Source organism: Pelodiscus sinensis, chromosome 27 (genome assembly GCF_052426305.1).
Source record: "Pelodiscus sinensis isolate ZL-2025 chromosome 27, ASM5242630v1, whole genome shotgun sequence".
NCBI classification, from domain to species: Eukaryota; Metazoa; Chordata; order Testudines; family Trionychidae; genus Pelodiscus; species Pelodiscus sinensis.
Window position 1 is genome coordinate 5,643,652 of NC_143078.1, and position 22,362 is coordinate 5,666,013.

General features: G+C 46.7%; 1 protein-coding gene across 1 annotated transcript in view; it reads right to left on the reverse strand.

The window, feature by feature from the left end:
* The window catches only part of CR1 (complement C3b/C4b receptor 1 (Knops blood group)), a 238,352-nt gene that overhangs the window by 110,827 nt on the left and 105,163 nt on the right, over nt 1-22,362 (reverse strand). Inside the window, exons 68-81 of the mRNA XM_089773562.1 lie at nt 21,265-21,450; nt 20,474-20,686; nt 20,135-20,231; nt 19,586-19,671; nt 18,379-18,573; nt 15,077-15,259; nt 14,369-14,557; nt 13,646-13,828; nt 11,564-11,740; nt 8,515-8,556; nt 7,400-7,481; nt 6,132-6,212; nt 5,261-5,301; nt 893-994 (exon numbers count right to left, since the gene is read on the reverse strand). Of these exons, the coding sequence (XP_089629688.1) occupies nt 893-994; nt 5,261-5,301; nt 6,132-6,212; nt 7,400-7,481; nt 8,515-8,556; nt 11,564-11,740; nt 13,646-13,828; nt 14,369-14,557; nt 15,077-15,259; nt 18,379-18,573; nt 19,586-19,671; nt 20,135-20,231; nt 20,474-20,686; nt 21,265-21,450 (1,857 nt within the window). The remainder of the gene's footprint in view (nt 1-892; nt 995-5,260; nt 5,302-6,131; nt 6,213-7,399; nt 7,482-8,514; nt 8,557-11,563; nt 11,741-13,645; nt 13,829-14,368; nt 14,558-15,076; nt 15,260-18,378; nt 18,574-19,585; nt 19,672-20,134; nt 20,232-20,473; nt 20,687-21,264; nt 21,451-22,362) is intronic.

Genomic DNA, 22,362 nt, shown 5'->3' on the forward strand with positions numbered 1-22,362 from the left:
CGTGTATCCTGTAACTTCAAAAACCGGTGAGTAGCTGTTTTTAATGTTTCTACCCCCTATGGCCCCTTTTTGCCATGGAGGACGCCAGACGCACTTTAAAGATTACGTGGGGCACAAGAACTTGCCCCACTCCCAGCGCCCCCCCCAGCCAGACAGCAAGGGCTGGTTTCCAGCGGACCGTACCCCTAACTCATTACCAAGGGCCCTCTGTAGCCCTGGCCACCAGACTCCGGTAGGACCAAGCGATCTGTCAGTGGGCAGCACCCACCGCCCCGCCCCCGTCACCACGGCAACCCGCCCCCCAAGGGGAAGTGAGAGCGCCCCCCCCCCGCGTGCACCCACCGCCCCGCCCCCGTCACCACGGCAACTCGCCCCCCAAGGGGAAGTGAGAGCGCCCCTCCCCCCGCGTGCACCCACCGCCCCGCCCCCGTCACCACGGCAACCCGCCCCCCAAGGGGAAGTGAGAGCGCCCCCCCCCGCGTGCACCCACCGCCCCGCCCCCGTCACCACGGCAACCCGCCCCCCAAGGGGAAGTGAGAGCGCCCCCCCCCGCGTGCACCCACCGCCCCGCCCCCGTCACCACGGCAACCCGCCCCCCAAGGGGAAGTGAGAGCGCCCCTCCCCCCGCGTGCACCCACCGCCCCGCCCCCGTCACCACGGCAACCCGCCCCCCAAGGGGAAGTGAGAGCCGGAAGCCAAGCGCTAAAAAGGGCCCAAGGCGGAGAGCAAGGGGCGGGGCCACGGGGGAACGAGGCCCGGGGGCGGGTGGGCGAAGTCGCGGCCAGAAGCGGGAAGGGGGCGGGGCTACGGACCGGAAAGGGGGAGGACCTTGGAAAAACGGGGTGCGGTGGGGGGGGCGGCTCCCCGCTCCTGCCCCGCCCGCGACACTCACCCCGCGCCCCGCTGGGAAGCAGCGCGAGCGCCAGCAGCGCCCAGAGAGGCGCCTCCCAGCGTATCTTCCACCGCATCTCCATCCTCGGCCGAACCCCGCCCGCTCATTGCGCCTGCGCAGCCGCGAGCCGCCGATTGGCTGAGGCGGCGTGCCGGGGGTTGGGCGAGCCGTTGCCGCGGCTAACGACCATGCGGAGGGGCGGGGGCCGCGCGTGGGTGCCCTGGGCTCGCGTTTCCCAACCGTTTTTTTTTTTTAATAAAGTGCCCCCCGTTTTCAGACACGCGCAGAGTGTTTCCACCGTTGCGACACGTGTGTGACCGTTGCCGGGCGGGCGATGACGTGTGTGGGGGCGGGAAGCACAACCCCCATAAAGCGCTGCACCGCTTCACACCCCCATTCCCGCTCCTCCAGCCGTCAGAGGGGTGGGGTCCCCCCGACTTCCCTGGAGCACCCCGAGGGGGCTCCTCCCGCGGCTCAGACACACTGCTCCAGCCAGCGCACTCAGGTTGAATCCCGTGAGCTGCAGCGTGGGGTTTCGTGCAGCGCACCCCAGTGTAACAGGGTTACTTATTTCATCGCACTGCGGCTGCTCTTCTAAGGCTGCATTTACACTGGCAGCTTCGTGCAGAAGAACGGCAAAAACTTGCCCACTGTCTACACTGCACGAGCGTTCTTCCAGAAGTAAATTTACAGTCTAGCGTTGTAAAACAGGGCTTCTTCCGGAAGAGTTATTCCTCTCCCCACAAGGAATACGCCCTCTTGAGCAAGTGCTCTTCCACAAAAGGGCAGTTGTAGACAGGCAACATGAATTTCTTGCGCAAGAAGCCCCTATGGTTAAAATGGCCATCAGAGCTTCCTTGCAGAAGAGAGCATCTACACTGCCATGGATGCCCCTGCGCAAAAGTACATCTCTTGCGTAAAAGCACATGGCAGTGTAGACGTTCTCTTATGGAAGAGTTTTTGCACAAGAACTCTTCCACAAAAGAGTTCTTGTGCAAGAAGCTTTCAGTGTAGACCTAGCCTGACTCTGTGAATGAGCGGCAGTCCATAAAACTAACACCATATTTAAACTAAATGTCTCCTGTGTTCATGCAGTTTAAATACGATTATAGAATAAAGACAACAATTAATTTACACGGCTGTGACTCTTTTAGTGATAGAGATGCAGCCGTGTTAGTTTGGTGTAGCTGAAACAAAAGACAGAACTATGTAGCACTTTAAAGACTAACAAGATGGTTTATCTGTGGAAGTGGGTCTGGCCCACGAAAGCTCATCGCCTAATAAACCATCTTGTTAGTCTTTAAAGTGTTACATAGTTCTGTCTTTTGTGACTCTTTTAGGTAGTGCTGATTGCTAATTCGGCTCCTTAACCATTGGGATCTGATGACTGCTGCTGTAAACACTGACCCAACTCCCAGCAAGCCTTTGCTGTTTCTCCCCTCTTCTTGTACCAGTAATTCCTCCTCCCTACTGTCCAACTGTGACCATAACACTTAGGCTAGTTCTACACTGCAGGCTTCTTGTGCAACAACTGTTTTGTGCAAGAGCGTGTTCACACTGCCATGTGCTTTTGCGCAAGAGATGTGCTTTTGCGCAAAAGCGTCCATGGCAGTGAGGATAGTCTCTTGTGCAAGAAAGCTCTGATGGCCATTTTAGCCGTAGGGGTTTCTTGCGCAAGAAACCCCTGTTGCCCATCCACACTGCCTTCTTGCGGAAGAGCTCTTGCGCAAGAGGGTTTATTCCTCATGGGGAGAGGAATAACTCTTGTGCAAGAAGCCCTTTCCTCTAATGCTTTACTGTTTATTTACTTGTATAAGAACTCGCGTGCAGTGTAGATGCTCCGCAAGTTTTTATGCAAGAATGGCGGTTCTTGCGCAAAAAGCCTACAGTGTAGACGTAGCCTTAAAGTTTGGTTGCAGTAAATACAAGCAGCGGAAGGCTTAAAGTAGAAGTCATTAGCATACTCTCTGCCAGCAAAAACCTGCAGTGTAGATATAGCCTTAGAGCTTACCTGTATGAGGAAGCAGATTGGTTATTCCATCTCATCTATGCCATTCTAATATAAGAACATAAGAATGGCCATACTGGGTCAGATCAAAGGTCCATCTAGCCCAGTATCCTGTCTGTCGACAGTGGCCAATACCAGATGCCCCAAAGGGAGGGAACGCAACAGGTAATCACCACGTAGTCCCTCTCCTGTCATCCATATAATTCCCTTGTGGACACTCATTTTGGAAGAGTGCTCTTATTTTAAAATAATTACTTAATCAGAGTAGAGCATCCATGTGATGGACCCATACTGGAATATAATTGGTTCCAGAGCAGTTATTCTACTATAGTTATGCCAGTCAATTTCCCCATGTAGAAAAACCATTAGGCTACATACCAGTATTAGACAACCCTGTTACAATTGTGACAAGTCTTCCCCTGGCAGCATAGGGGGCCTGGAGTTGACATATGGTTTGTGGAACTGCCAGTTGTTAACTCCTTGATTAAGGATACGAGTCATAAAATGTTAGTAGTGCAGCTGGCATTCACAAATGCCTTCAATCAATGTATAGTTATTTCTATAGTTTAAGGGAGGCATTTGCTTTTTTGCATGCAGGTTCTTCTTTTAGCTTTAATAAAAATGAAAAGTTCAGCATATGAACCTCTGCATAAAAAATAGGGCAGGCAAGGTCTCCAAAAATAGGCATCATCAATTTCTGCATCATGAAGGTATCGAGATTAATTTTTAAAATGTGTTGCATGCAGTAAATTCACAAATTTCTTTTTTTATGCATATTTATTTTTCTCAGATAACAATATATTAAAAATTCCAGACAACATTTTAAGCAAAGATTTTGATTTAATAAATTAATCTGTACTTTCAGGCTTATAAAGTCATTTTAAAATAAGCAATCCAAGAAGAAAAAAATACTGATGGCAAACTTTCATCATAGTCTGTAATTTTTAACCCCCTCTAAATATAAAAAGTTTGTAAAAAAAAAAAAAAAAAAAAAAAACCGGATAGTCTCTACTATAGTGCGAGGGGTATCAAGTGCTGTTTTTGAAGAGCAAGTACAACTAAAATGAGATAGGGATGGCAGTCATGATTTTATAATCCAGCAATTCTGCAAAATTAAAGGTTCCTTTCATGCATGTGCACATGCACACAGACATTTTTAAAGAAAATAGCTGTGACAGTCAATGAATCATGCTCAGGAGAAAGTTCAGGATCTTGTCTTTGCAATTTCTCATCAAGGCAGGCTCAGCAGCATTGGGTCCATCTCTTCCATGTGACAGATTGCTTAGTCACTTCTCAGAGAGGAGAAGTTCTATGAAAGGGAAAGAAGGGCAGAGCATAATCTGAGTAGTAAGCATCCTTGATGCTGCAATGTGTCTTGTTCATCTTGGAAGTCTGCAGGCAAGTCTGCATGGACAAACAGCATAAGGACAGGAAAGAGGACAATCCAAAAGCTACAGTCTGGTGCTATGTAAAGTTGAACTTGATGAACCAAACTTCTATAAGGATCTAATGGAAGCAGCTGTAGTAACAACTTAAACTGTCTGCTAGGGCTTTGCATTTTCCCCTTGAGAACCTCATTGTAAGAATGTATAAAATACCCACAAAAAAGATGGAGAAAACGCTTCCATGCTCTGCACACGAAAGAAGCAAAATGCATGACCATGAGGAGAAACTGTTTCTTGTCTGCAGAAAAGGATATACCAACGTTAAAACAAAACTAATTTTTATTTCCTGCCAATCTTTATAAAAATGTTATTGCAGTTGTATTACTTTCACTTAGGGTATGTCTAGACTACATGCCTCTGCTGACAGTGGCATGTAAATTAGACATACCGACATAGTCAATGAAGCGGGGATTTAAATATCCCCCGCTTCATTAGAATAAAAATGGCTGCCGCGTTGTGCCAGCTCAGCTGTTTGTCGGCACGAATTGGCAGTCAAGACAGGAATTGGTCCACAAGGATAGCCTTTGCCAACCGAGCCTGTAAACCTCATTTCATGAGGCATAAGGGATCGGTTGGCAAAGGCTTTCCTTGTTGACCGATCCCCGTCTTGACTGCCAGTTGGTGCTGACAAACAGCTGAGCCGGCACAACTCAGCGGCCATTTTTATTCTAATGAAGCGGGGTATATTTAAATCCCTGCTTCACTGACTATGTCGGTATGTCTAATTTATATGTCTCTGTCGGCAGAGGCATGTAGTCTAGACATACCCTTAGAGTAAACGTCCAAAAGATTACTTTTTACAGCCACAAGACTAGAGGTAGAGTAATCTGTACAAAGAGTAGCCACTGCTACACATTTAAGCACACAGAGGTGAAGAATTGTTTGAGCCTTCCTGTAATTAGTATAAGAACTTACTGGTTGGAAGTATGTTGGACAGAGAACAGGTTTTCTCACAACTTTACAAACAAAATATGGTTTAAAACGTTTCCCACAAAACTGTACAAACAAAACATCGTTTCAAAGGTAGGTAACATTTGACCCATGGTTTCCATTTTCCTTGTACTACATGAAACACATTTATCTGCAAATAATGCTTCAGAACTGGTTCTCTTGTTTCAGCTTCCAAAGAGCGATATGACATTGCAAATGTGATCTATTCATTAGCAGTGGCAGCCCATGGATGTAGGCAACCTCGGCAGTTGCCTAGGGCACCACGTTTAACATGGTGCCCAATGATGACACAAAGCCATTGAGGGCTATTGTGGCAGAGGTGCCGATCGCGGATTCCGCCTAGGGCACCAGTTGCCGGTTGCTAGCCTCGAGCTATTCCTGCTCGTTAGCTAAGCTTTCGTTTGTAGCAATGGGAAGCGTTTGGGAGTTACAACAGGCATTTTTTCATTCAAGCAATGCAGGAGAGAGTGGTAGAAGAGTAGTTGTTTTTCACTCAACACACAGTGCCTTTGCATTAGAGCAGTGGTACTCAGACTTCTGTGATTCAGGAGCCAAACGAGCAATCAACATTACCCAAATGAGCCAGTTACAAAGAATTAATTCTTCTCTTAGCAAACAATAACTCAGTGAAGTTAATTGGGTAACATAGTAAAGCCATCCTAGTTGGTTAATAACTCTTTTGTGTGTACAGAACCACAAGAGATTAATTCAAGAGCCACTTCCAGCTCTCAATCTGAGTATCATTGCATTATTGTAAAATAGATCTGACATCATTCATCATAATTTTGACATAATTTTGACATGAGGAAAAAAGTGATCTAATTCCCTTACCTGCTATGCTGCAAATGAAGGTTTTTGTTCAATAATGTGGGTCCCAGGGTTTTGGTATATATGGTTTTCATGTGGATCGTAATAACTGAATGATGGAGAGGAAAAATAAAAGTAACTTTAAAAGAAAAACTAATTTAGTTTGCTAAAAGGACAGACTGGAAGTAAATTTATATTTAGGCTCAAAATTAATTGCAGAGCTTTATGGCTATTAATGTTTGGAAAGTTGATTACAAGGAGGAAGGAGAAAAAACATTCTTCTTAGCCTCTGAGGAATGGGCTTAAATTGAGCATGGGAGGAAGCAATGGGCTTAAATTGCAGCATGGGAGGCTGAGGTTGGACATTAAGGCTATATCTATACTACACTTCTTTTTCAGAAAAAGATATGCAAATTGTGCTCCGCAATTTGCATACCTTTTTCTGATTCTTTTTTCGGAAGAGACTTTTCTAAAATTTGGCCTGTCTACACTGGGCCAAATTTTAAAAAACCCATCTTTTTTGGAAGAGCCCTTCTTCCTTGTGAAATGAAGTTTACAGGGCTCCCAAAAGAGTGCATCTGTTCTCCCGAAAAAAATTCGGAAGAGCAGACACATTCCCTGGATGCAGCAGAGTCTTTCCAGGATACCTCCAGTATCCCGGAAAAACTCAGGATGGTTAAATAGTGAAACGTGTGTGTGTGTGTGTGTGAGAGAGAGTGTGTGAGAGAGAGAGAGAGAGAGAGAGAGAGAGAGAGAGTGAGAACCAGAGAACCACCACATGTTATTTATATCACTGACATTTCAAAGACACAAAAGCAGTAAGTTGGGGGAAAAATCCCTGACTTCTCTCTTTTCAAACCTTAGTTTTACAGAGATTCAAAAAAATTAAAAATTAAAATTAAAATAAAAAAAAAAGTCCTTTCAGATCTAGAGGGGACAAATCCATCATGAGCCTTATATTTCTGTATGCCAATATCCTGGTGTCAGAAAAGAAGGTTTGGGGTTTTCTTTTTGAAAAAATACATTTTTATAATGCTTCTGGCAAGGCAAAGAACTAGAAGTGAGAGAATTCTTTGTTTTCTATTTATTATATAAAAAGCGTAGTGTCCTTTGCATGCCATACCAATCTATCACTAATTGCAGATTCAAGATTATGCTAGTGATTACCTATTTCTTTTGCCCTACTGCTGCATATGGAGATCGTTTCATTATGAAATGATTTTCCAGCATTAAATTGAGTACCAAACAACAGTCCATGCACAATTAAATGAATGGAAATTTAGAAAAATCCCTCACCCTGCATTCTGCTTGGTCACAAACCTCCTGATGATGATGATGATCATAACCACGAGAAGCAACAGGCCCCCCACTGTGATCCCTGAGACACAGGGGAAAAAACAGAAATAGCATTTCCTATGGACTCCGAACACATTGAAATAATATTAGTGGGCTTTGCAGATTTTTAATTAACTCAAATCCCTAACAAGTTTCAGGATGAAACTGACCAGAAGTGATGGCATTCCTCTATCTGTACCAGAAAGATTTCTGAATCCTGAGCCACTGTCTGTCTTTACACAGTTAACATGTCATATTGTACCCTTCTCTGCCTTTGATCTTTAGGCAAAAGTTTAGCATTAGTGCATTCAAAACATTCACTGTGAGTAAGACCATCTATCACTGTTTGCATACAATATGTGGGTTAGTATAGGCACAAACAAAAGATGACTTACACCATGTGCAATTGGGTCAGGATTCACAAATGATTACCTAAAACCTGCAAACTGCATGAAATGATGGGATCAGCTATGGTCTAATACATGAAAAATCTGTGCTGCTCTAGTGCTTCAGTATAGACACTACCTATACCATTAGCATAAGTAATTTACTTCTTCAAGGAGGCAGTAACTAGGTTGACGGAAGAATTCTTCCATTGATCTTGTGCTGTCTACACAAGGATTTGAGCTGGCTTAATAACACCTCTGAGGTATGGATATTTCATACCCTTACTGACATAAGGAAACTGAACTATTTTTTTAGCATAGGCCAGACCTGAGCCAGGTACTCTAGAGGAAGCCCCGTAGCAAAAAATCGAAGAACGGTAACAAAGCTGACAAAAATCTTGGCCCAAGGGGCTTTGGTGCATACTCTTTGGACATAAAAAGAGTGGTTGAGTACTAGACAATGGAATCTCATGCCTCATGGAACTCCCTGAGGAAGCACGGTTTTTAAAGAGGCTGATTATAGAGGTACTGTACTTTTCCTACTTCACAAGCACTCTTGCAGAGAAGCAAAGGTTTGAAAGCTGGGATACTGATGCTGTAAAGAAGGTTTAGAAACAATGAGCCAGATGTTCAGCTAGAGCTCAGACGGTTCAGCTATCTGACCCCAAGTCTTTTACATATACTACTTACCCAGTATAACTTCTATAGAGATGAAGTTATAGGAACTTTGAACTGGGGAGAGAGGAGAAAAAAAAAGAACAATTATAACATGAAAGAGGAAACTCGTCCACATAATTTCTTCAAAAATATTTATCCAAACCATTTTCCATCTCAGTCATGTTACACATTTTATAGGTAAGAGCTAGAAAGAAAAATGTATTAAAAGTCCTCTCCATATTGCCAGTTATATAGAAAAGTCCTTCCAACTTTTAAAGGGAGTTCAAACACGGTAACACAATAGCCTCTTCCAGCAGAGGAGAAAACTCAGCATTGTTCTGAGTGGCTGAGGCAGAAAGAAACACTTTTAGTTCACCTGCTAAATCATTCCTATATCAACTATTCTTTGGGAGCGAGTCACACACAGGGTGAGTTAAGTCGGGAGGACAAAGTTGTTGCTTACAGAACTCCCTTTTACTGATAGGGAGAAACATTTTAAGTAAAGAATAAGTGTGTGATTTCCAAAAATGCCTGAGGGCATAACTAACTCCCTTAGGCATATTTTGAAACATCCTATCTACTTGCAATGAGTTTTACACAGAATAATGTAACTGTCATGAAAAGCTCCCTTTGGGAAGCCAATCTGCAAAGCAAAACAAAAGCCATTGTTGTAACACTAATTGGTGGTTTCTACATAGTCAAAAACCCAAATCATAGTTGGACAGTGTATTACATTTTAGATAGAACCCACTTGAGAGAGTTTGCCTATTTAAGACCTATCTACACACACAAATCACATTGATTGAAGTTAAAGTTAAATCAGACTTTAAATCAATTTGGTTAACCTGGTGCAAGTGCATGTGTGGACACATTTACATATGTTTAAAAATACTTGGTTTAGCTTGCACTCATAATTTATAGGTTCAGGCTAAGCTGCTAGAATCCAGGTAGGAATTGCCCACATGCAAAGTTTGCACTGGTATGATTAAATCTGCTTAAAAAAACCATACAAACATACAAAAAACATTGCAACTGTGTATGGAGCAAGTATTAGTCTATTCATTGTGTGTGTCCTGAAACAACAGAGGCAGATATATTCAGGGGGCATACACACAGTGAATTCAATTTGTTTTGTGTAACAAACTTTTGAAAACCTTGCAATAGAAGGGAAGGGATAAAGGAGGAAATTGTAACCTTCTTAAGACAGCTGGGAGGAAATTGCTCAGTGCCCCATGTGATTTAAAAGGTCCCAGAGAGGTCTCTGGCTACTGCCACCAACAGCACAGCAGGGCTAAGGCAGGCTTCTTATTCGCACTTGCTGTGCACTGCTCTCTGTCCTGAGCACTGACTTAGCAGTGCCTATTGGCCAGGAACTGCAGCCAACTGCAGCGGGGGGTGGGCAGTGTCTGTGGGCAGTGGTGTGCAGAGACACCCCTATGAGCTGCTGCCAGAGAGATGTGCTGGTCATTTTCAGGAGATACCCAAGGTAAGTGCCGACCTCTTGACCCACTCCTGTAACCTAACCCCCTGCCCCAGACAAGTGTCTATACCCTGCACCCAAATTCCCTCCCGGAGCCTCACGCCCACTCTCTCTGGCATCCCTGCCCCAGCCTAAAGCCTACCCCTTTGCACCCTAACATCTTTCCAGATCTTGCACTCTGCACCCTCCTGCCCCACAATCCCCTGCCCCAGACGGCTGAAAGTGAGTGAGGATAAAGAAGAGGGAGCGACAAAAGGAGGGAGGATGGAGCAGGACCTTACAGAAAGGGTGTGACAGGGACATGGCCTTAGGGAAGAGGTGGGGCACAGGTCACAATTAGACAGTTGGCAATCAGTTGGAATACCTGGCTGTACCAGAAATGCGTGCCCAGTGCACAACCCAGTAGCTCCCTGGGCACTAGCCATTGCAGGCACAGTGTCACCCAAATGTCAGGCAGACTGTGACCGTGTGCAGCTTGTGTGTGTGTATGTGCATGGGGTGCCCACTGGCTGTTCTGCTCCAGGGCCTGGAATTGCTGTCCATACTGCTGTCCTAGATAAGTACTATCTACACAGCTAAAGAAACATTTTGGCTTGTCTGCACACTAACTTGTGCTGGTTTAACTAAATCCATTTTTAAAAGATCTGTCTAATGTTGAGAATCTTTGTGCAAAGCTAGCCTCAGAATAGATAGGGAGGGGGGGTTGTGCTGCAGATTCTGCAATGGACACATTTTATTTTAACCTTTTTTTCATTTGACCACTAGGTGGAAACCTAATAGCGGGAATAAAAATGCAAATATTCCTCCTCTACTACTGTCTCCTCGCAGAAAAGACTTTTAACTCCAGAGTCCCATTTATTGTATACATACTGGGTTTACAAACTGGCATGGGAGGATCCCAGGTAAAGTCATGTTGGCACTGTATCAGACTACTGCCTTCCAACACATAATCGTTATCACATTCCAGAGTAACATTAGCTCCAAATCGATGTGTAGTTCCCACGGCTGCCTTCATAACACCTTACAAGACTATGTAGCACTTTAAAGACTAACAAGATGGTTTATTAGATGATGAGCTTTCGTGGGCCAGACCCACTTCCTCAGATCAAATAGTGGAAGAAAATAGTTGTGACTATTTTCTTCCACTATTTGATCTGAGGAAGTGGGTCTGGCCCACGAAAGCTCATCATCTAATAAACCATCTTGTTAGTCTTTAAAGTGCTACATAGTCCTGTATTTTGTTTCTGCTACACCAGACTAATACGGCTGCATTTCTATCACTATTCATAACACCTTGAACTTCTGGGACTGCACATCTGATCTCTGAAATAAAGGACAGAAAAAAATATATTTGAAGAAGTGGAGAAAAGTAAGTTGCAGAAGAAGTGATTGCTTTAGGTTTACTCAACTCTGTACCATTACTGGAGGCTTTATCTGACAATATATTGAGGTTCCTTCCATTCCAACATTTCTATGGTATTTATATTTTTAAAGGGCCTGGACTTTACCTATGGGACACAGTCAACTTAGCTTTTAAGATAGTTCTTGTATATTGTTACGAAACTTGAAAAAAAACCCAGAAAAGCAAATTCATGCATGTACCTTCACAACGAGGGGGAGGCGGATCCCAAGTCCCAGAAGGCATACAATACATTGTTGCTGCTCCAATAAGAATGTACCCCACATCACAACTGAGAGTCAGAGATGACCCATGAGCAAAGTCTTCCATGCTTTGGACATTGCTCTTCCCACTGATAATACTTGGAGGAGATGGGCAACCTGAAAAGGACAAGATTTGGCTTCGGTACCAGCAGAGGTCTGAATTGGGTTATAAAATCCAAAGAATATGCACTGTCAAAGTACAGGGCAGCAACACACCATCCTGTTTAGGTCTAGATATTTCTAGCTGAGAACTTCACTGGTGCACACAAGCAAGTAATGCTCCCTCTGAGTGAGTAGAAGGAAGAAACTAAAAATTAAGAGCAGGGAAGCACCTTTGCATTTTGGACACACACTCCAACTCCCAGAGTTTGAATTTTATAAAGTACATGTATCGGAGGGCTCTCCAATGAGAGAGTAACCCACATCCCAAGCATATGTAATAGAGGTCCCATAAATGAAGGATTCCCTGGCTACTATGATTCCCATGGACAATCTGTAGAGGTGAAGGCCAAGAGAGAGCTGCAAATATACCAAGAGAAGAGCTGCAAATATACCAAGAGAAGAGTAACTTGGACTGCTTGGCTTACAAAGTATAGCAAACGAGACAGAAAGAGAAATGGCCATATCTTCAATAGCAAGAAGTTCACTATGTTCCAGAAGCCATACAACAATGCCCAGAAATCAGCTGTAACTTACAGGCACTCCATTGGTAAACATTTGCAAGCCCTGGACACTGTGCTCACTGCTGGCAATGGCTTGAGACTGGGGCCACTGCAGTTCTAAAGAGAATGCAGCACCCTGCAATTCCTTACTGGTAAAATAAACTTTAATAGATATGCAGTAAGGAAAAACAAATCAGACCCCGTGATGTACAAGTAAATATTATTTTTCCATTGAACTCCATGTCCAATCTGCTGAATTTTACTCATTACCATGGGATGGGTTAATCCCCCATCAAGATCTTATTAATAGATAGGAATAGGAGGATCTCACATATTATCAGCCTCGCACCAAATCTCACTACTGCCATTATGGGCATAGCCAGGACTGCACTCAAATAAAATAGAGGCTCTGGGTCTACAAACAGGTCCAAGTCCAATTATTTTCTTGCCTTTAGGATTGATGAGACAGGACAACCAATCACTAAAATAAAAGTATATAACTGAGCTGATTGAAACTGCACAAGCCTTTGCTCAAAAAGACTTCTTGGTAGCTTATGCTCTGGGATCTGTACTTCCAGCTGGAGTTTAAGGTCTTGATCTTACCTACAAAATCCAAAATGGCACAGTCTTACCCTGCCTGAAAGACCGCTACAGTAGCAGGGCAGCAGAATGACTCTTGTTGGGTTACTCTAATAATAAGAGGGTGCCGGAAATTAATTTAGTCTCACTGTATCCAAATAACTGGAGTACTGAGAAATTCATCAAAATGTCTCATGTCATCACTCTGATAAGTGGTGTATAGTGAGTGACACATCTAATGGCATAATCAAGAAACTAACACATCACAGCTGTACCTTCACATCAAGGAGAGTGGGGGATCCATGTCCTATATGCTGTACAATTAACAGATGCCTACCCAGTAAACTGTAGCCAGGCTGACAGCTTTAATTTATGGACATTCCACTCACAAAAAAGGCCAAGCCTGGCTCCTGGATTTCCCACTGGTAATGGCTGGAGAAGAGGGACACATCCTGGCACTACATGGAGGAGAGACTCTTAACTACATGAGAGCTTAGGTGGGCTGACACTCTTATAAATTGTTTCAACTTCAGCCTGGTTCATCAGCATTCAGGGAGCCACCATCTCCACTGGAATGCGCATGCAGTTCTGTTTATGTAAACTGAGCTGCTTCTGCCAGCTGCGATTCCAGCCCTGTGCGTCTCCTGGGGGATCTATTCCCAGCTGTGAGTTTTGTTGCATTATCTGGTGTGACGGAACACTCTCTCTCTCACTTTAAATCCTGTTGGGGGACTGACACACCTACAGCCCAAGGGAGGAAGCCAACTGAAAATCCACTCACCTTCACATAGAGGAGAGGGGTGGCTCCACGTTCCAGATGTGGTACAATAGATAGAAGCCTCTCCTCGGAGGGTGTAGCCAGGCTCACAGCTGTAGTTAACATACGTTCCACTGAGGAAAGCTACCAAAGGATTGGCATCGTGCTTTCCATGACGAATGGCCGCTGGTGGGGGACATGGCAAGGCTAACGGAGGAGAGAGGAAGAAGAATATTTCAGAGAAAATCTGAATCCAGTACAAAATTTTTTTAACAGCCTGATCTACAGGAGGGGAGAATGTCCAGGATGCACGTGCTATGTCGAACCAACTATTGTACAAGGGACACAACACATACACAGACTGAAAATCACTGACCTAGAGTCCTCTTCACCCCAGAACTCAGATAGCACTATTCTGGCTACTTTCCTGTTCCTAGAAATCTGTGACTCTCTTAAGAATCTAAACTGTAATTCCTTGAGTGGGATGATTTGTGTTTCAATTCACATCTTTAGGCTGCTCAGGGAGACAGACCATTGCCAGATCTGTGTCCATCAGGGGGGCATGGCAGGATGCACGGGACTATCACAGTGACGAGCATAGTGCAGAAATTAGGGGGTAGGAGGATACTTGTATTTGCTCTATTCACAGATGAAAACTGACCTCAGGACACAGGAAATCTACCTATTAACCTCCAGGTCATACTGACCATCCCAGTGACCCAGCAGTCACCCTTGACTCACACTTACATTGTATGCAGACTGGAACAGGAGGATGCCAGGTTGTATCATCTCCACACTCAATCTGCCGGCTGCCATCCAGGGTGTAGCCAGGATCACATTCAAACCTCACCCTGTCCCTGGGTCTGTAGACAGACTGACGTCCAGCTACTTGTCTTCCATGCTGGATTTCTGGGGCCGTGCAGAGAACCTCTGAAACTGAAAAGGTGCAGAAGTCATCAGCCCTCCTGGCAAGCAGTTCTGTTCAGTGGGTGCTTGGCACCTCGGCTCTGCCCTGGCTGCCTCCCAGTGTCTAGGGAGAATTGATGACGTTGCTGTTAATCTCCTAAAAAATGCAAATATTTCAGCTCTGGCCTGCCTAAAATCACCTCCCCTAAGGTACCATACTGCTGCACCCCTGATCCCGTGTGTGGCCCCAGTAAGCTCCCCCACAGCTCCCAGCCTCTATCTTGAGGACCCTGCCCTGAGCTTCCCACTGACCATCTCCAAATCCTGACAGCGTTACGCCAAACTTAGCGAACTTCTTACACTCTGGGTCTGTTCCTATCTATCAGGACCATCCACCTTGCCCCTCACACCAGTCCCCAAAGTCTGTTCCTTTGAGGTGAGCAGCAGGCAGAGCAGATCCATCCTGGGTCAGTGTTTGTGGGGCTCACGACTCAGACAGAAGAGAAACTCATTTGTAGATGCAGCTACAATTCGGAGTTTGACACTTGCCTCGCTCACAGACTGGAACCGGTGGATCCCACGTCTGATCTGTCTGGCACCGGCTCACTCTGTGACCCTTCATGGTGTAGCCGGGATCGCACTCAAAGGTCACGCTGTCCTTATACGAATAGACACGGCGCTCGCCAGGTTCTCGTCTTCCATTCTCAATCTGTGGGGCTGGGCATCTAACCTCTGCAATAGACGTGGTTTTGCTGAACCGCGGGGTCAGATAGGAAGACAGACATTTCTGCAGCCCTCCAGCCTTTGTCAGCCTTTCAACCCATGTCACTTGTTGCACCAGCCTGTGTTATTCCTCTTTGAAAATACAGATTGTTGTGGGCAATGTGGGGGGCTGCTCTGAGAGGAGGAGATACCCTGGTAACAGTTAGCTCCCTTTCATAGCAACTTGCCAAAGGTTCTCTCCTCTCGGGGGTCCTGTGCACCAATCTCTAAACCACACGAGTGACCCAGGGTAAAGCCAAGAAGTTCAGTCCTACAAGGTCCTTCATGGCCTTTGACATCCGACACTAAGGGACCTCAGCAATCTGCATAGTCAGGCCCAGGATGCACCAGGAGGCTGCTGGCCCAGCAACGTACTTTGTCTGTGTTACAGGTATAAGTGGCAGCGCCTTTCATCTTCCATGTTGCACACACCTTTGAACACAAAAGGTTCAGGGGCCTGGCTGCCATTTCTCCTAAGATGCACTCTCAAGGGGTGACATAGCAGTAAGCATAGGCATGTGCACAGGGTGTGCTGGGTGTGCCTAGGCACACCCTAATGCAGGGGTAGACTGGCCCTGCAGGACACAGCCACCAGGCTCCGGACTCCTGCACCGGAGCTAGTAGGGGTGCTGCCAGCACTTACGGCCCCTGCCAGAAGACCCCACCGGGCCAAGGGACTCTGATGAGGAGGCCGGCAAGCTGACCCCGGCTGGGAAAGGTACCAGGCCGGGGAAAGAGAAGCCATAAACCCGGGCGGCAGTGGACGGGCGGAGCTGAGGCTGCACCGGCGGCGGGGTCACATGCGGCGCGCTGGAGGGGGCGTTGCCACGTCAGCATGGTGTTATAGTGCCGTTTTTTAAAACGGCCAGCTGCGGATCGGGGAAGAAGACATGCCAAGCGAGGCATGGGGGAACAGAGCCTGGCTAGTGGTGGGACGGCGGCTGGGCCCAGCTCCAGGTCTGGCACGTGGTTTGGAGCCCGGGCTGCGGGGACTTCTGGGGCCCCATCACAGCAGACTCCAGCCCTGCAAACTGCAAGGCAGAAGGTAGGGGAGGGGAGGGGATGGGTGAAAAATAGGAGAAAGGAGAGGAAGGGGCTTATGCTGAGGGGAGGGGAGCAGGTCAGGAGAAGAAAGGGGCAGGCACCAAGAGACAGGGGTGGAGGAGAGACAAATGCTGGGGGGGCAAGTGGAGACAATGAGGAAAAGGGCAGGAGGGGAAGTGTCAGTGGGCAGGGAGCCAGGGTGATGCTGGGAGAGGAGAGGGTAAGGGCATTGGGTGCTAGAGGGGAGAGGGGGAGGTGCTGGGAGAAGGCTTGAAAGAAGGGGTGGGCATGAGGAAAGCGGGGATGGAGCAAGTCATGTGTGAGGGCACAGGGGCATGAGGGAACGGGGTCAGAGGGTGGTGAGGGGTGGGCATCAGGGAAAAAGAGGGCAAAGGGGGCAGGGGCAGTGAGGGAAGGGGGAGGCATTAGGAGGCTGCAGGGGTAAGGGAAGGTACAGGTGTGAGGAGATTCTGGGGGTGAAACAGAAGGGCAGACACCTGCAGAGGAGGGACCAGCACCAGAGGCGAGAGGCAGGGCAGGTGTGTAAAGGGAGGTGTTAGGAGAGGGGATGAGGTGGGGTAGCTCATATGATCAGAGTGGGGCTACTGGAGGAGTGGCCACGGGGGCAGAGAAAAGGGCTGGTAGAAGGGGGAACGTCTCAGGAAGGCTGAGGGCAGTGAGAAGGGCAGGAGAGAGGACAGCAGAGCAGGGTGAAGAGTTGGGGGGCAGCAGGCACCAGGGGAGCTGATGGAGCAAGGGGAGGAGACATGGCAGCAGAGGGAAAAGGTAGAGGTTTATAAGATATCTATTAATAACTTGGGTGCCGCAGTGGCACATCCAAAAAAGCCACATGAACTCAGTACTGGTGCACAACACAAAATTCATTCTGCTCATGGGAGGAAACTCTTAGAGGGAACACTTCCCGTAGCCTCTCCGCCCCCGAGTTAATGTCACGCACATTGGGTTAATGCAATTGCAGGATAGTTGTATGAGGGGGGTTTGGTGGGAGCCAAACTAATTCCTATTGGTAGGAGGATGGTGGGAAAAGTCCTTAGAGGGGGGTCACATGACACCTTTTACTTCTAGTCATGTGTCCATCTTGCCCCGAGAGTGTTGCCTCTAGAGACGTGTCTAATGGGAGTCAGGAGGTGTGGCTAATGGGGGTCAGAGCATGGTTAACAGGGGTTGGGATGTGGCTAATGGAAGTCAAAGAGTAAATTTAAAAAAAATTCTTTGGGTGCACACCCTAATGAAATGTGCTGCGCACGCCTATGGCAGTAAGCGATATGTGCACTGCCCCAGTGCAGTTCGTATTCATGTAACAATTCCACTGGGTCAGTGGCACGAAGGAGACGGCCCAGAGAGGGGATTCCTTGGCCTAGATGCTGCAGTTCTTCCCAACCGTCCACACACCACATTTTACACGCAACACAACCCTTCACAAAGTAGCCTCTGTTCATCACACACATCACTCCCTTACCACCCCCACACTCCAATCAGAACAAGCTCCCACACAACACAACCAGCACACACGGTTAGCCCGTCACACAGCCCCACGGTGCAGCACAGATTTTTCAGTCACTACTTGCACAAATCAATACACAGATCCATGTCACACACACTCACCATGACACTGAATTCGCGTTTCTTAGAGCCATAGCCACTGAGCGAAGAGTAGCTAGGAGATCTGCCTGGATATGCAATACACAAACATCCACTCACCACCTCCCTGACATTCCCCGGTTCCACCCCTGTGTGGCTAGGGTTAGAGACCTTCGCCAGCCTTTCTACACACTTGGGACTATCCCGGTTCTGCAAACGGGGCTGCTCCAGAGGTGCACTCAAAGGTACTGGTTTCCAATTCAGATCTTCAGCCCTGCCCTAAACCTATTCACTCTCTAACGTGCGTCATGGAAATCATGACATTTCAAAAGGCAGGAACACTAAGTGCTGGGATTTAACCGCATCTTCACATTGGGGGATTTCTTAGACTTTCAATCCATGACAAAACAGAGGTTGGAGGGCTGCACTAATACAAACCCCACCTCCACAGCGAGGGGCAGGTGGACGCCACACTCCGTTTAGTCCATCCTCGGTTGTGCATAAAAGAGAGGCCTCTCCAGTCGGCGGGTAACCGTTATCACATGTGTAAGTTACAGTTGACCCATAAGAGAATTCATCCATTAAGTCCCCATTGTGCTTTCCATGCAGAATTTCTGGAGGGGGATAACACGGAATACCTGGAGAGATACAGGAGGAGTGTATTGAGAATCAAACACAGTCACTCCCCGGAGTCTGTGGTACCTGAGATCTCTCACCGAAGATGCACACCTGTCCTATGTTACAATGACAGTCCTATATTAAACTAAATAACAGGTTATGAACAAGATAAGAGAAACAAGAGAGTAATTTACAGTTAAAGGAGGAACACATACAGAGAGAAATGAGTTGCAATTTTAAGTTTCAAAAGATGACACAAGCTTCTGTAATAAGCAAACTGTATGTGTCATTTTGAGGGCTACCCTGAATGGTCAGAGGTCTACAGGTCTTCCTTGTTGGGAGGGAAATGCCATGTGTTGAAGTAAATTAGCATTTTCCACTGGGTAATGCTGCTCTCCTGAGACTGAGGGTTGAGTGTTGTCGAGCAACTGCTTTTTATATTTCCATACCCAACACTGAAATATGGCTTTATAAAATGGGATACAGTTTTATACAAGGGAGGAAGGCATGCAGCAACTTCAGAGAACTGCATCAAGTATAAACACTTGGTTGTAACTGAACATCTATTTTAACAACTCTAACACACAGGTGAATCAGACGGGTTCCCAGCTTTGTATCTGTCAGTATTTCCTGAGGAGTGAGGCTATTGGCATGACCTATGAGCATCTCACGGGTTACACGTTTTGCTTGGTACCTTTTTCTGCTGCTAAATTGGCAATGAAAGACCGAGTTCTTATGGTCAGGAACTTGATACAACACACTTCTTCCTGAGCTACAACCCTTCTCACAGATACCTATAACCCCGAGTGGCTTTTCTGGTTAAAGTACCAATCTGGGATGTGGAGATCTCAGTTCAATTTTTGACACTGCTACTGACCAGCCTGGAGAAGTCACTTAATCTCCCTGTGCCTCATTTCCCACTCTGTAAAGCAGGGATCATAATGCTTCCCTTAAGTTACTTTTGCACTGCATGCAGAAAAGAGGAGAAACAGCCTATGTAAGCAAACAGACCGAGATTTGTAACCAACTTACGCTCACAAAAGGGCATATCCCCACTCCATGCAACACGTATGCCAGAAATAACACATTGTCTGTAAGAGTCTCCAATCAACCGGTGCCTGCAAAGAGGCAGAGGGGTTATCAGTTGTTACCTGCTCCTCTGTTGTTTGAATTCTCCTGCAAAGTTATTTGGGAAGTGCTTATCCCCAGCCACAGCAAGTAGAGACCAACACCACTGACTGCTGGTGTAAAGGCTTCTTCACCTTTTTAGATCTCCTGAGCCCCTTCTAGAATTCTGTCATAGAACTGTCCTGTGCAGGCCCAGGATGCTTAACAGGAGAGTTCTGTTTCAGTTTTTTTAGTCATTTATTAGAAGTATGATCTGTTTGTTGTCACTTGCAACAGATCCAATGGAAGAGGAAAGAGGGAAGTTTATGTCAATCAATCTGTTCTCACATATTGATCCCAGAAACAGGGAAGGCTAATCCTCTTACAGGAACTAAGGGAGTACGGGGATTTCCCTTTCTCTTGCATAGCTGCAAGGTAGGCTTAAATAGTCAGCTCAGGCAGTCAGAAACTTACCCTTCCTCACACGAGAAGTTGACTATTGACCCAAACAGCATATCTGTGACATTCATTCTGCCATTCTCCAGCTCTCCTGGATGACCGCACGATTTCCCTGGTAGAGGACAAGAGTAGAATTATATTTTGCTCTTTCTAAGCAACAGTTGTTCCAAGGCGCTGTCCATATCAAACACGCTGCAGAAAAGATCTCATTTAGAAGGGCCCAAAGTGGCAACGATACAGAGTTTTACTGGTCATTATTAACTATTTAAACATGGGTTACATATTGTTGCGTGGCTGTAAGTCCCATTAGGAGCTTTAGCGAAAAGTAGAGACAAATAACATGAAGATACTCACTTCTACAGAACTCGAGTGGTTCTGACCAACTTCCATTTGGAAGGCATGTAATAGTGGGTCGAATACCAGGGTGTCTACTGTATCCAGGCCGGCAAGTATAGTTTGCAGTCTCCCCAACAGGAAAGAAGGACTGATTTCTATACTCGCTCCTGAGCTCAGCAAAGCTTAACCTTGTGGGGACACCACAGCCAACTTGCAAGAACAGAAACACACCTGAGAAAAAGCAGAGGGTGATGGGAAGAATATTTCAGTGAAAATCACAACTCTTCAAAGAAGAAGTTCAATTGGCTGATGTACAGGATGGTGGAATAGGCCCAGGGTGCCTGTGTTCTGCAAAACCAACTAACATACAATGGGTGCTACACATAGAAAGGAAACCACTGACCTAGATTCCCTATCACTCCAAAACTCAAATGGTCCCACCCTTCTAATTTACTGTCCCTGGAAATCTCCCCTGACTCCCCTAAGGATCTCAACTGTAATTTGTTGAGAGACGCATGAGTCCTGCTGAACTGTGTTTCTATTCACACATTTAGGCTGCTCAGTGAGACAGACTGTTGGCAGATCTGTGTCTGTCAGGAGGGTGGGCAGGACGCAGGGGACCAGCTGTCTCAGTAATGAAGTCATGAGGAGACTGGGAGGAGAGGCAGGGGGATATCTGTATTCTCCCCATTCACAGCTGAAAACTGACCCCAGGACACAGATGGAGTCTATACTTTAGCCTCCAGGCACTTCCCTGCCCGACACTGACCATCTCAGTGACCCAGCAATCACCCTCGACTCACACTTACCAGGTTGTATGCAGACTGGAACCGGGGGATCCCAGGTTGCATCATCTCCGCACTCAATCTGCCGGCTGCCATCCAGGTTGTAGCCAGGATCACATTCAAACCTCACCCTGTCCCTGGGTCTGTAGACAGGGCCACGTCCATCTACTAGCTGTCCATGCTCGATTTCTGGTGCCACGCACAGGACGTCTGAAATGGTGCAGAAGGCATCAGCCTGCCTGGCTAGCAGAGCCTCTGCTCTGCACTGGCTGCATCCCAGTTCTAGATTACCTAAAATCATCTTTCCAGTGGCATTGTACTGCTGGGTTCCTGGGGACCAGAGGCTCCTGGTGTTTCCTCTCTGTCATAGAGAGTGCAGGGCTGGCAGGTACCAATCAGTAAAGGCCTGTTGGTTTTTAGGACACACTCTGCAAATCTGCCCTGCTCACTCAGCGTGTGACCCTGGTGGGAATCGATGGCTGAGGCTTGAGTCTGTCCGCACACTGGAGGGGAACTTGGGGATCAGTTGCTAGTTTTTGTAATTCACAACCCGGGTGCCTATGGAGTCAGACAGATGCTTTTTCAAATATTTCCCTCCTCTGTGTGTGTGTTCTCATAGGGTATGTCTAGACTACATGGCTCCGTCGACAGAGCCATTTAGATTTGTTGTTTTGGCAAAGGCAAAGGAAGCCACGATTTAAATGATCGTGGCTTCATTTACATTTACATGGCTGCCGCTCTGAGCCGACAAACAGCTGATCAGCTGTTTGTCCGCTCAGCGCGCTAGTCTGGACGCTCCCCTGCCGACATCAAAGCCCTTTGTCGGCAGCCCCGATAAACCTCATCCCACGAGGAATAACGGGGCTGCCGACAAAGGGCTTTGATGTCGGCAGGGGAGCGTCCAGACTAGCGCGCTGAGCAACAAACAGCTGATCAGCTGTTTGTCGGCTCAGCGCGGCAGCCATGTAAATGTAAATGAAGTCACGATCATTTAAATTGCAGCTTCATTTGCCTTTGACTATGTGTCTAATCTACATCCCTCTGACGACAGAGGCATGTAGTCTAGACACAGCCATAGGGCAGTGATGGCTACAGGACGGCCCACGAGCTGGATCCGGCCTG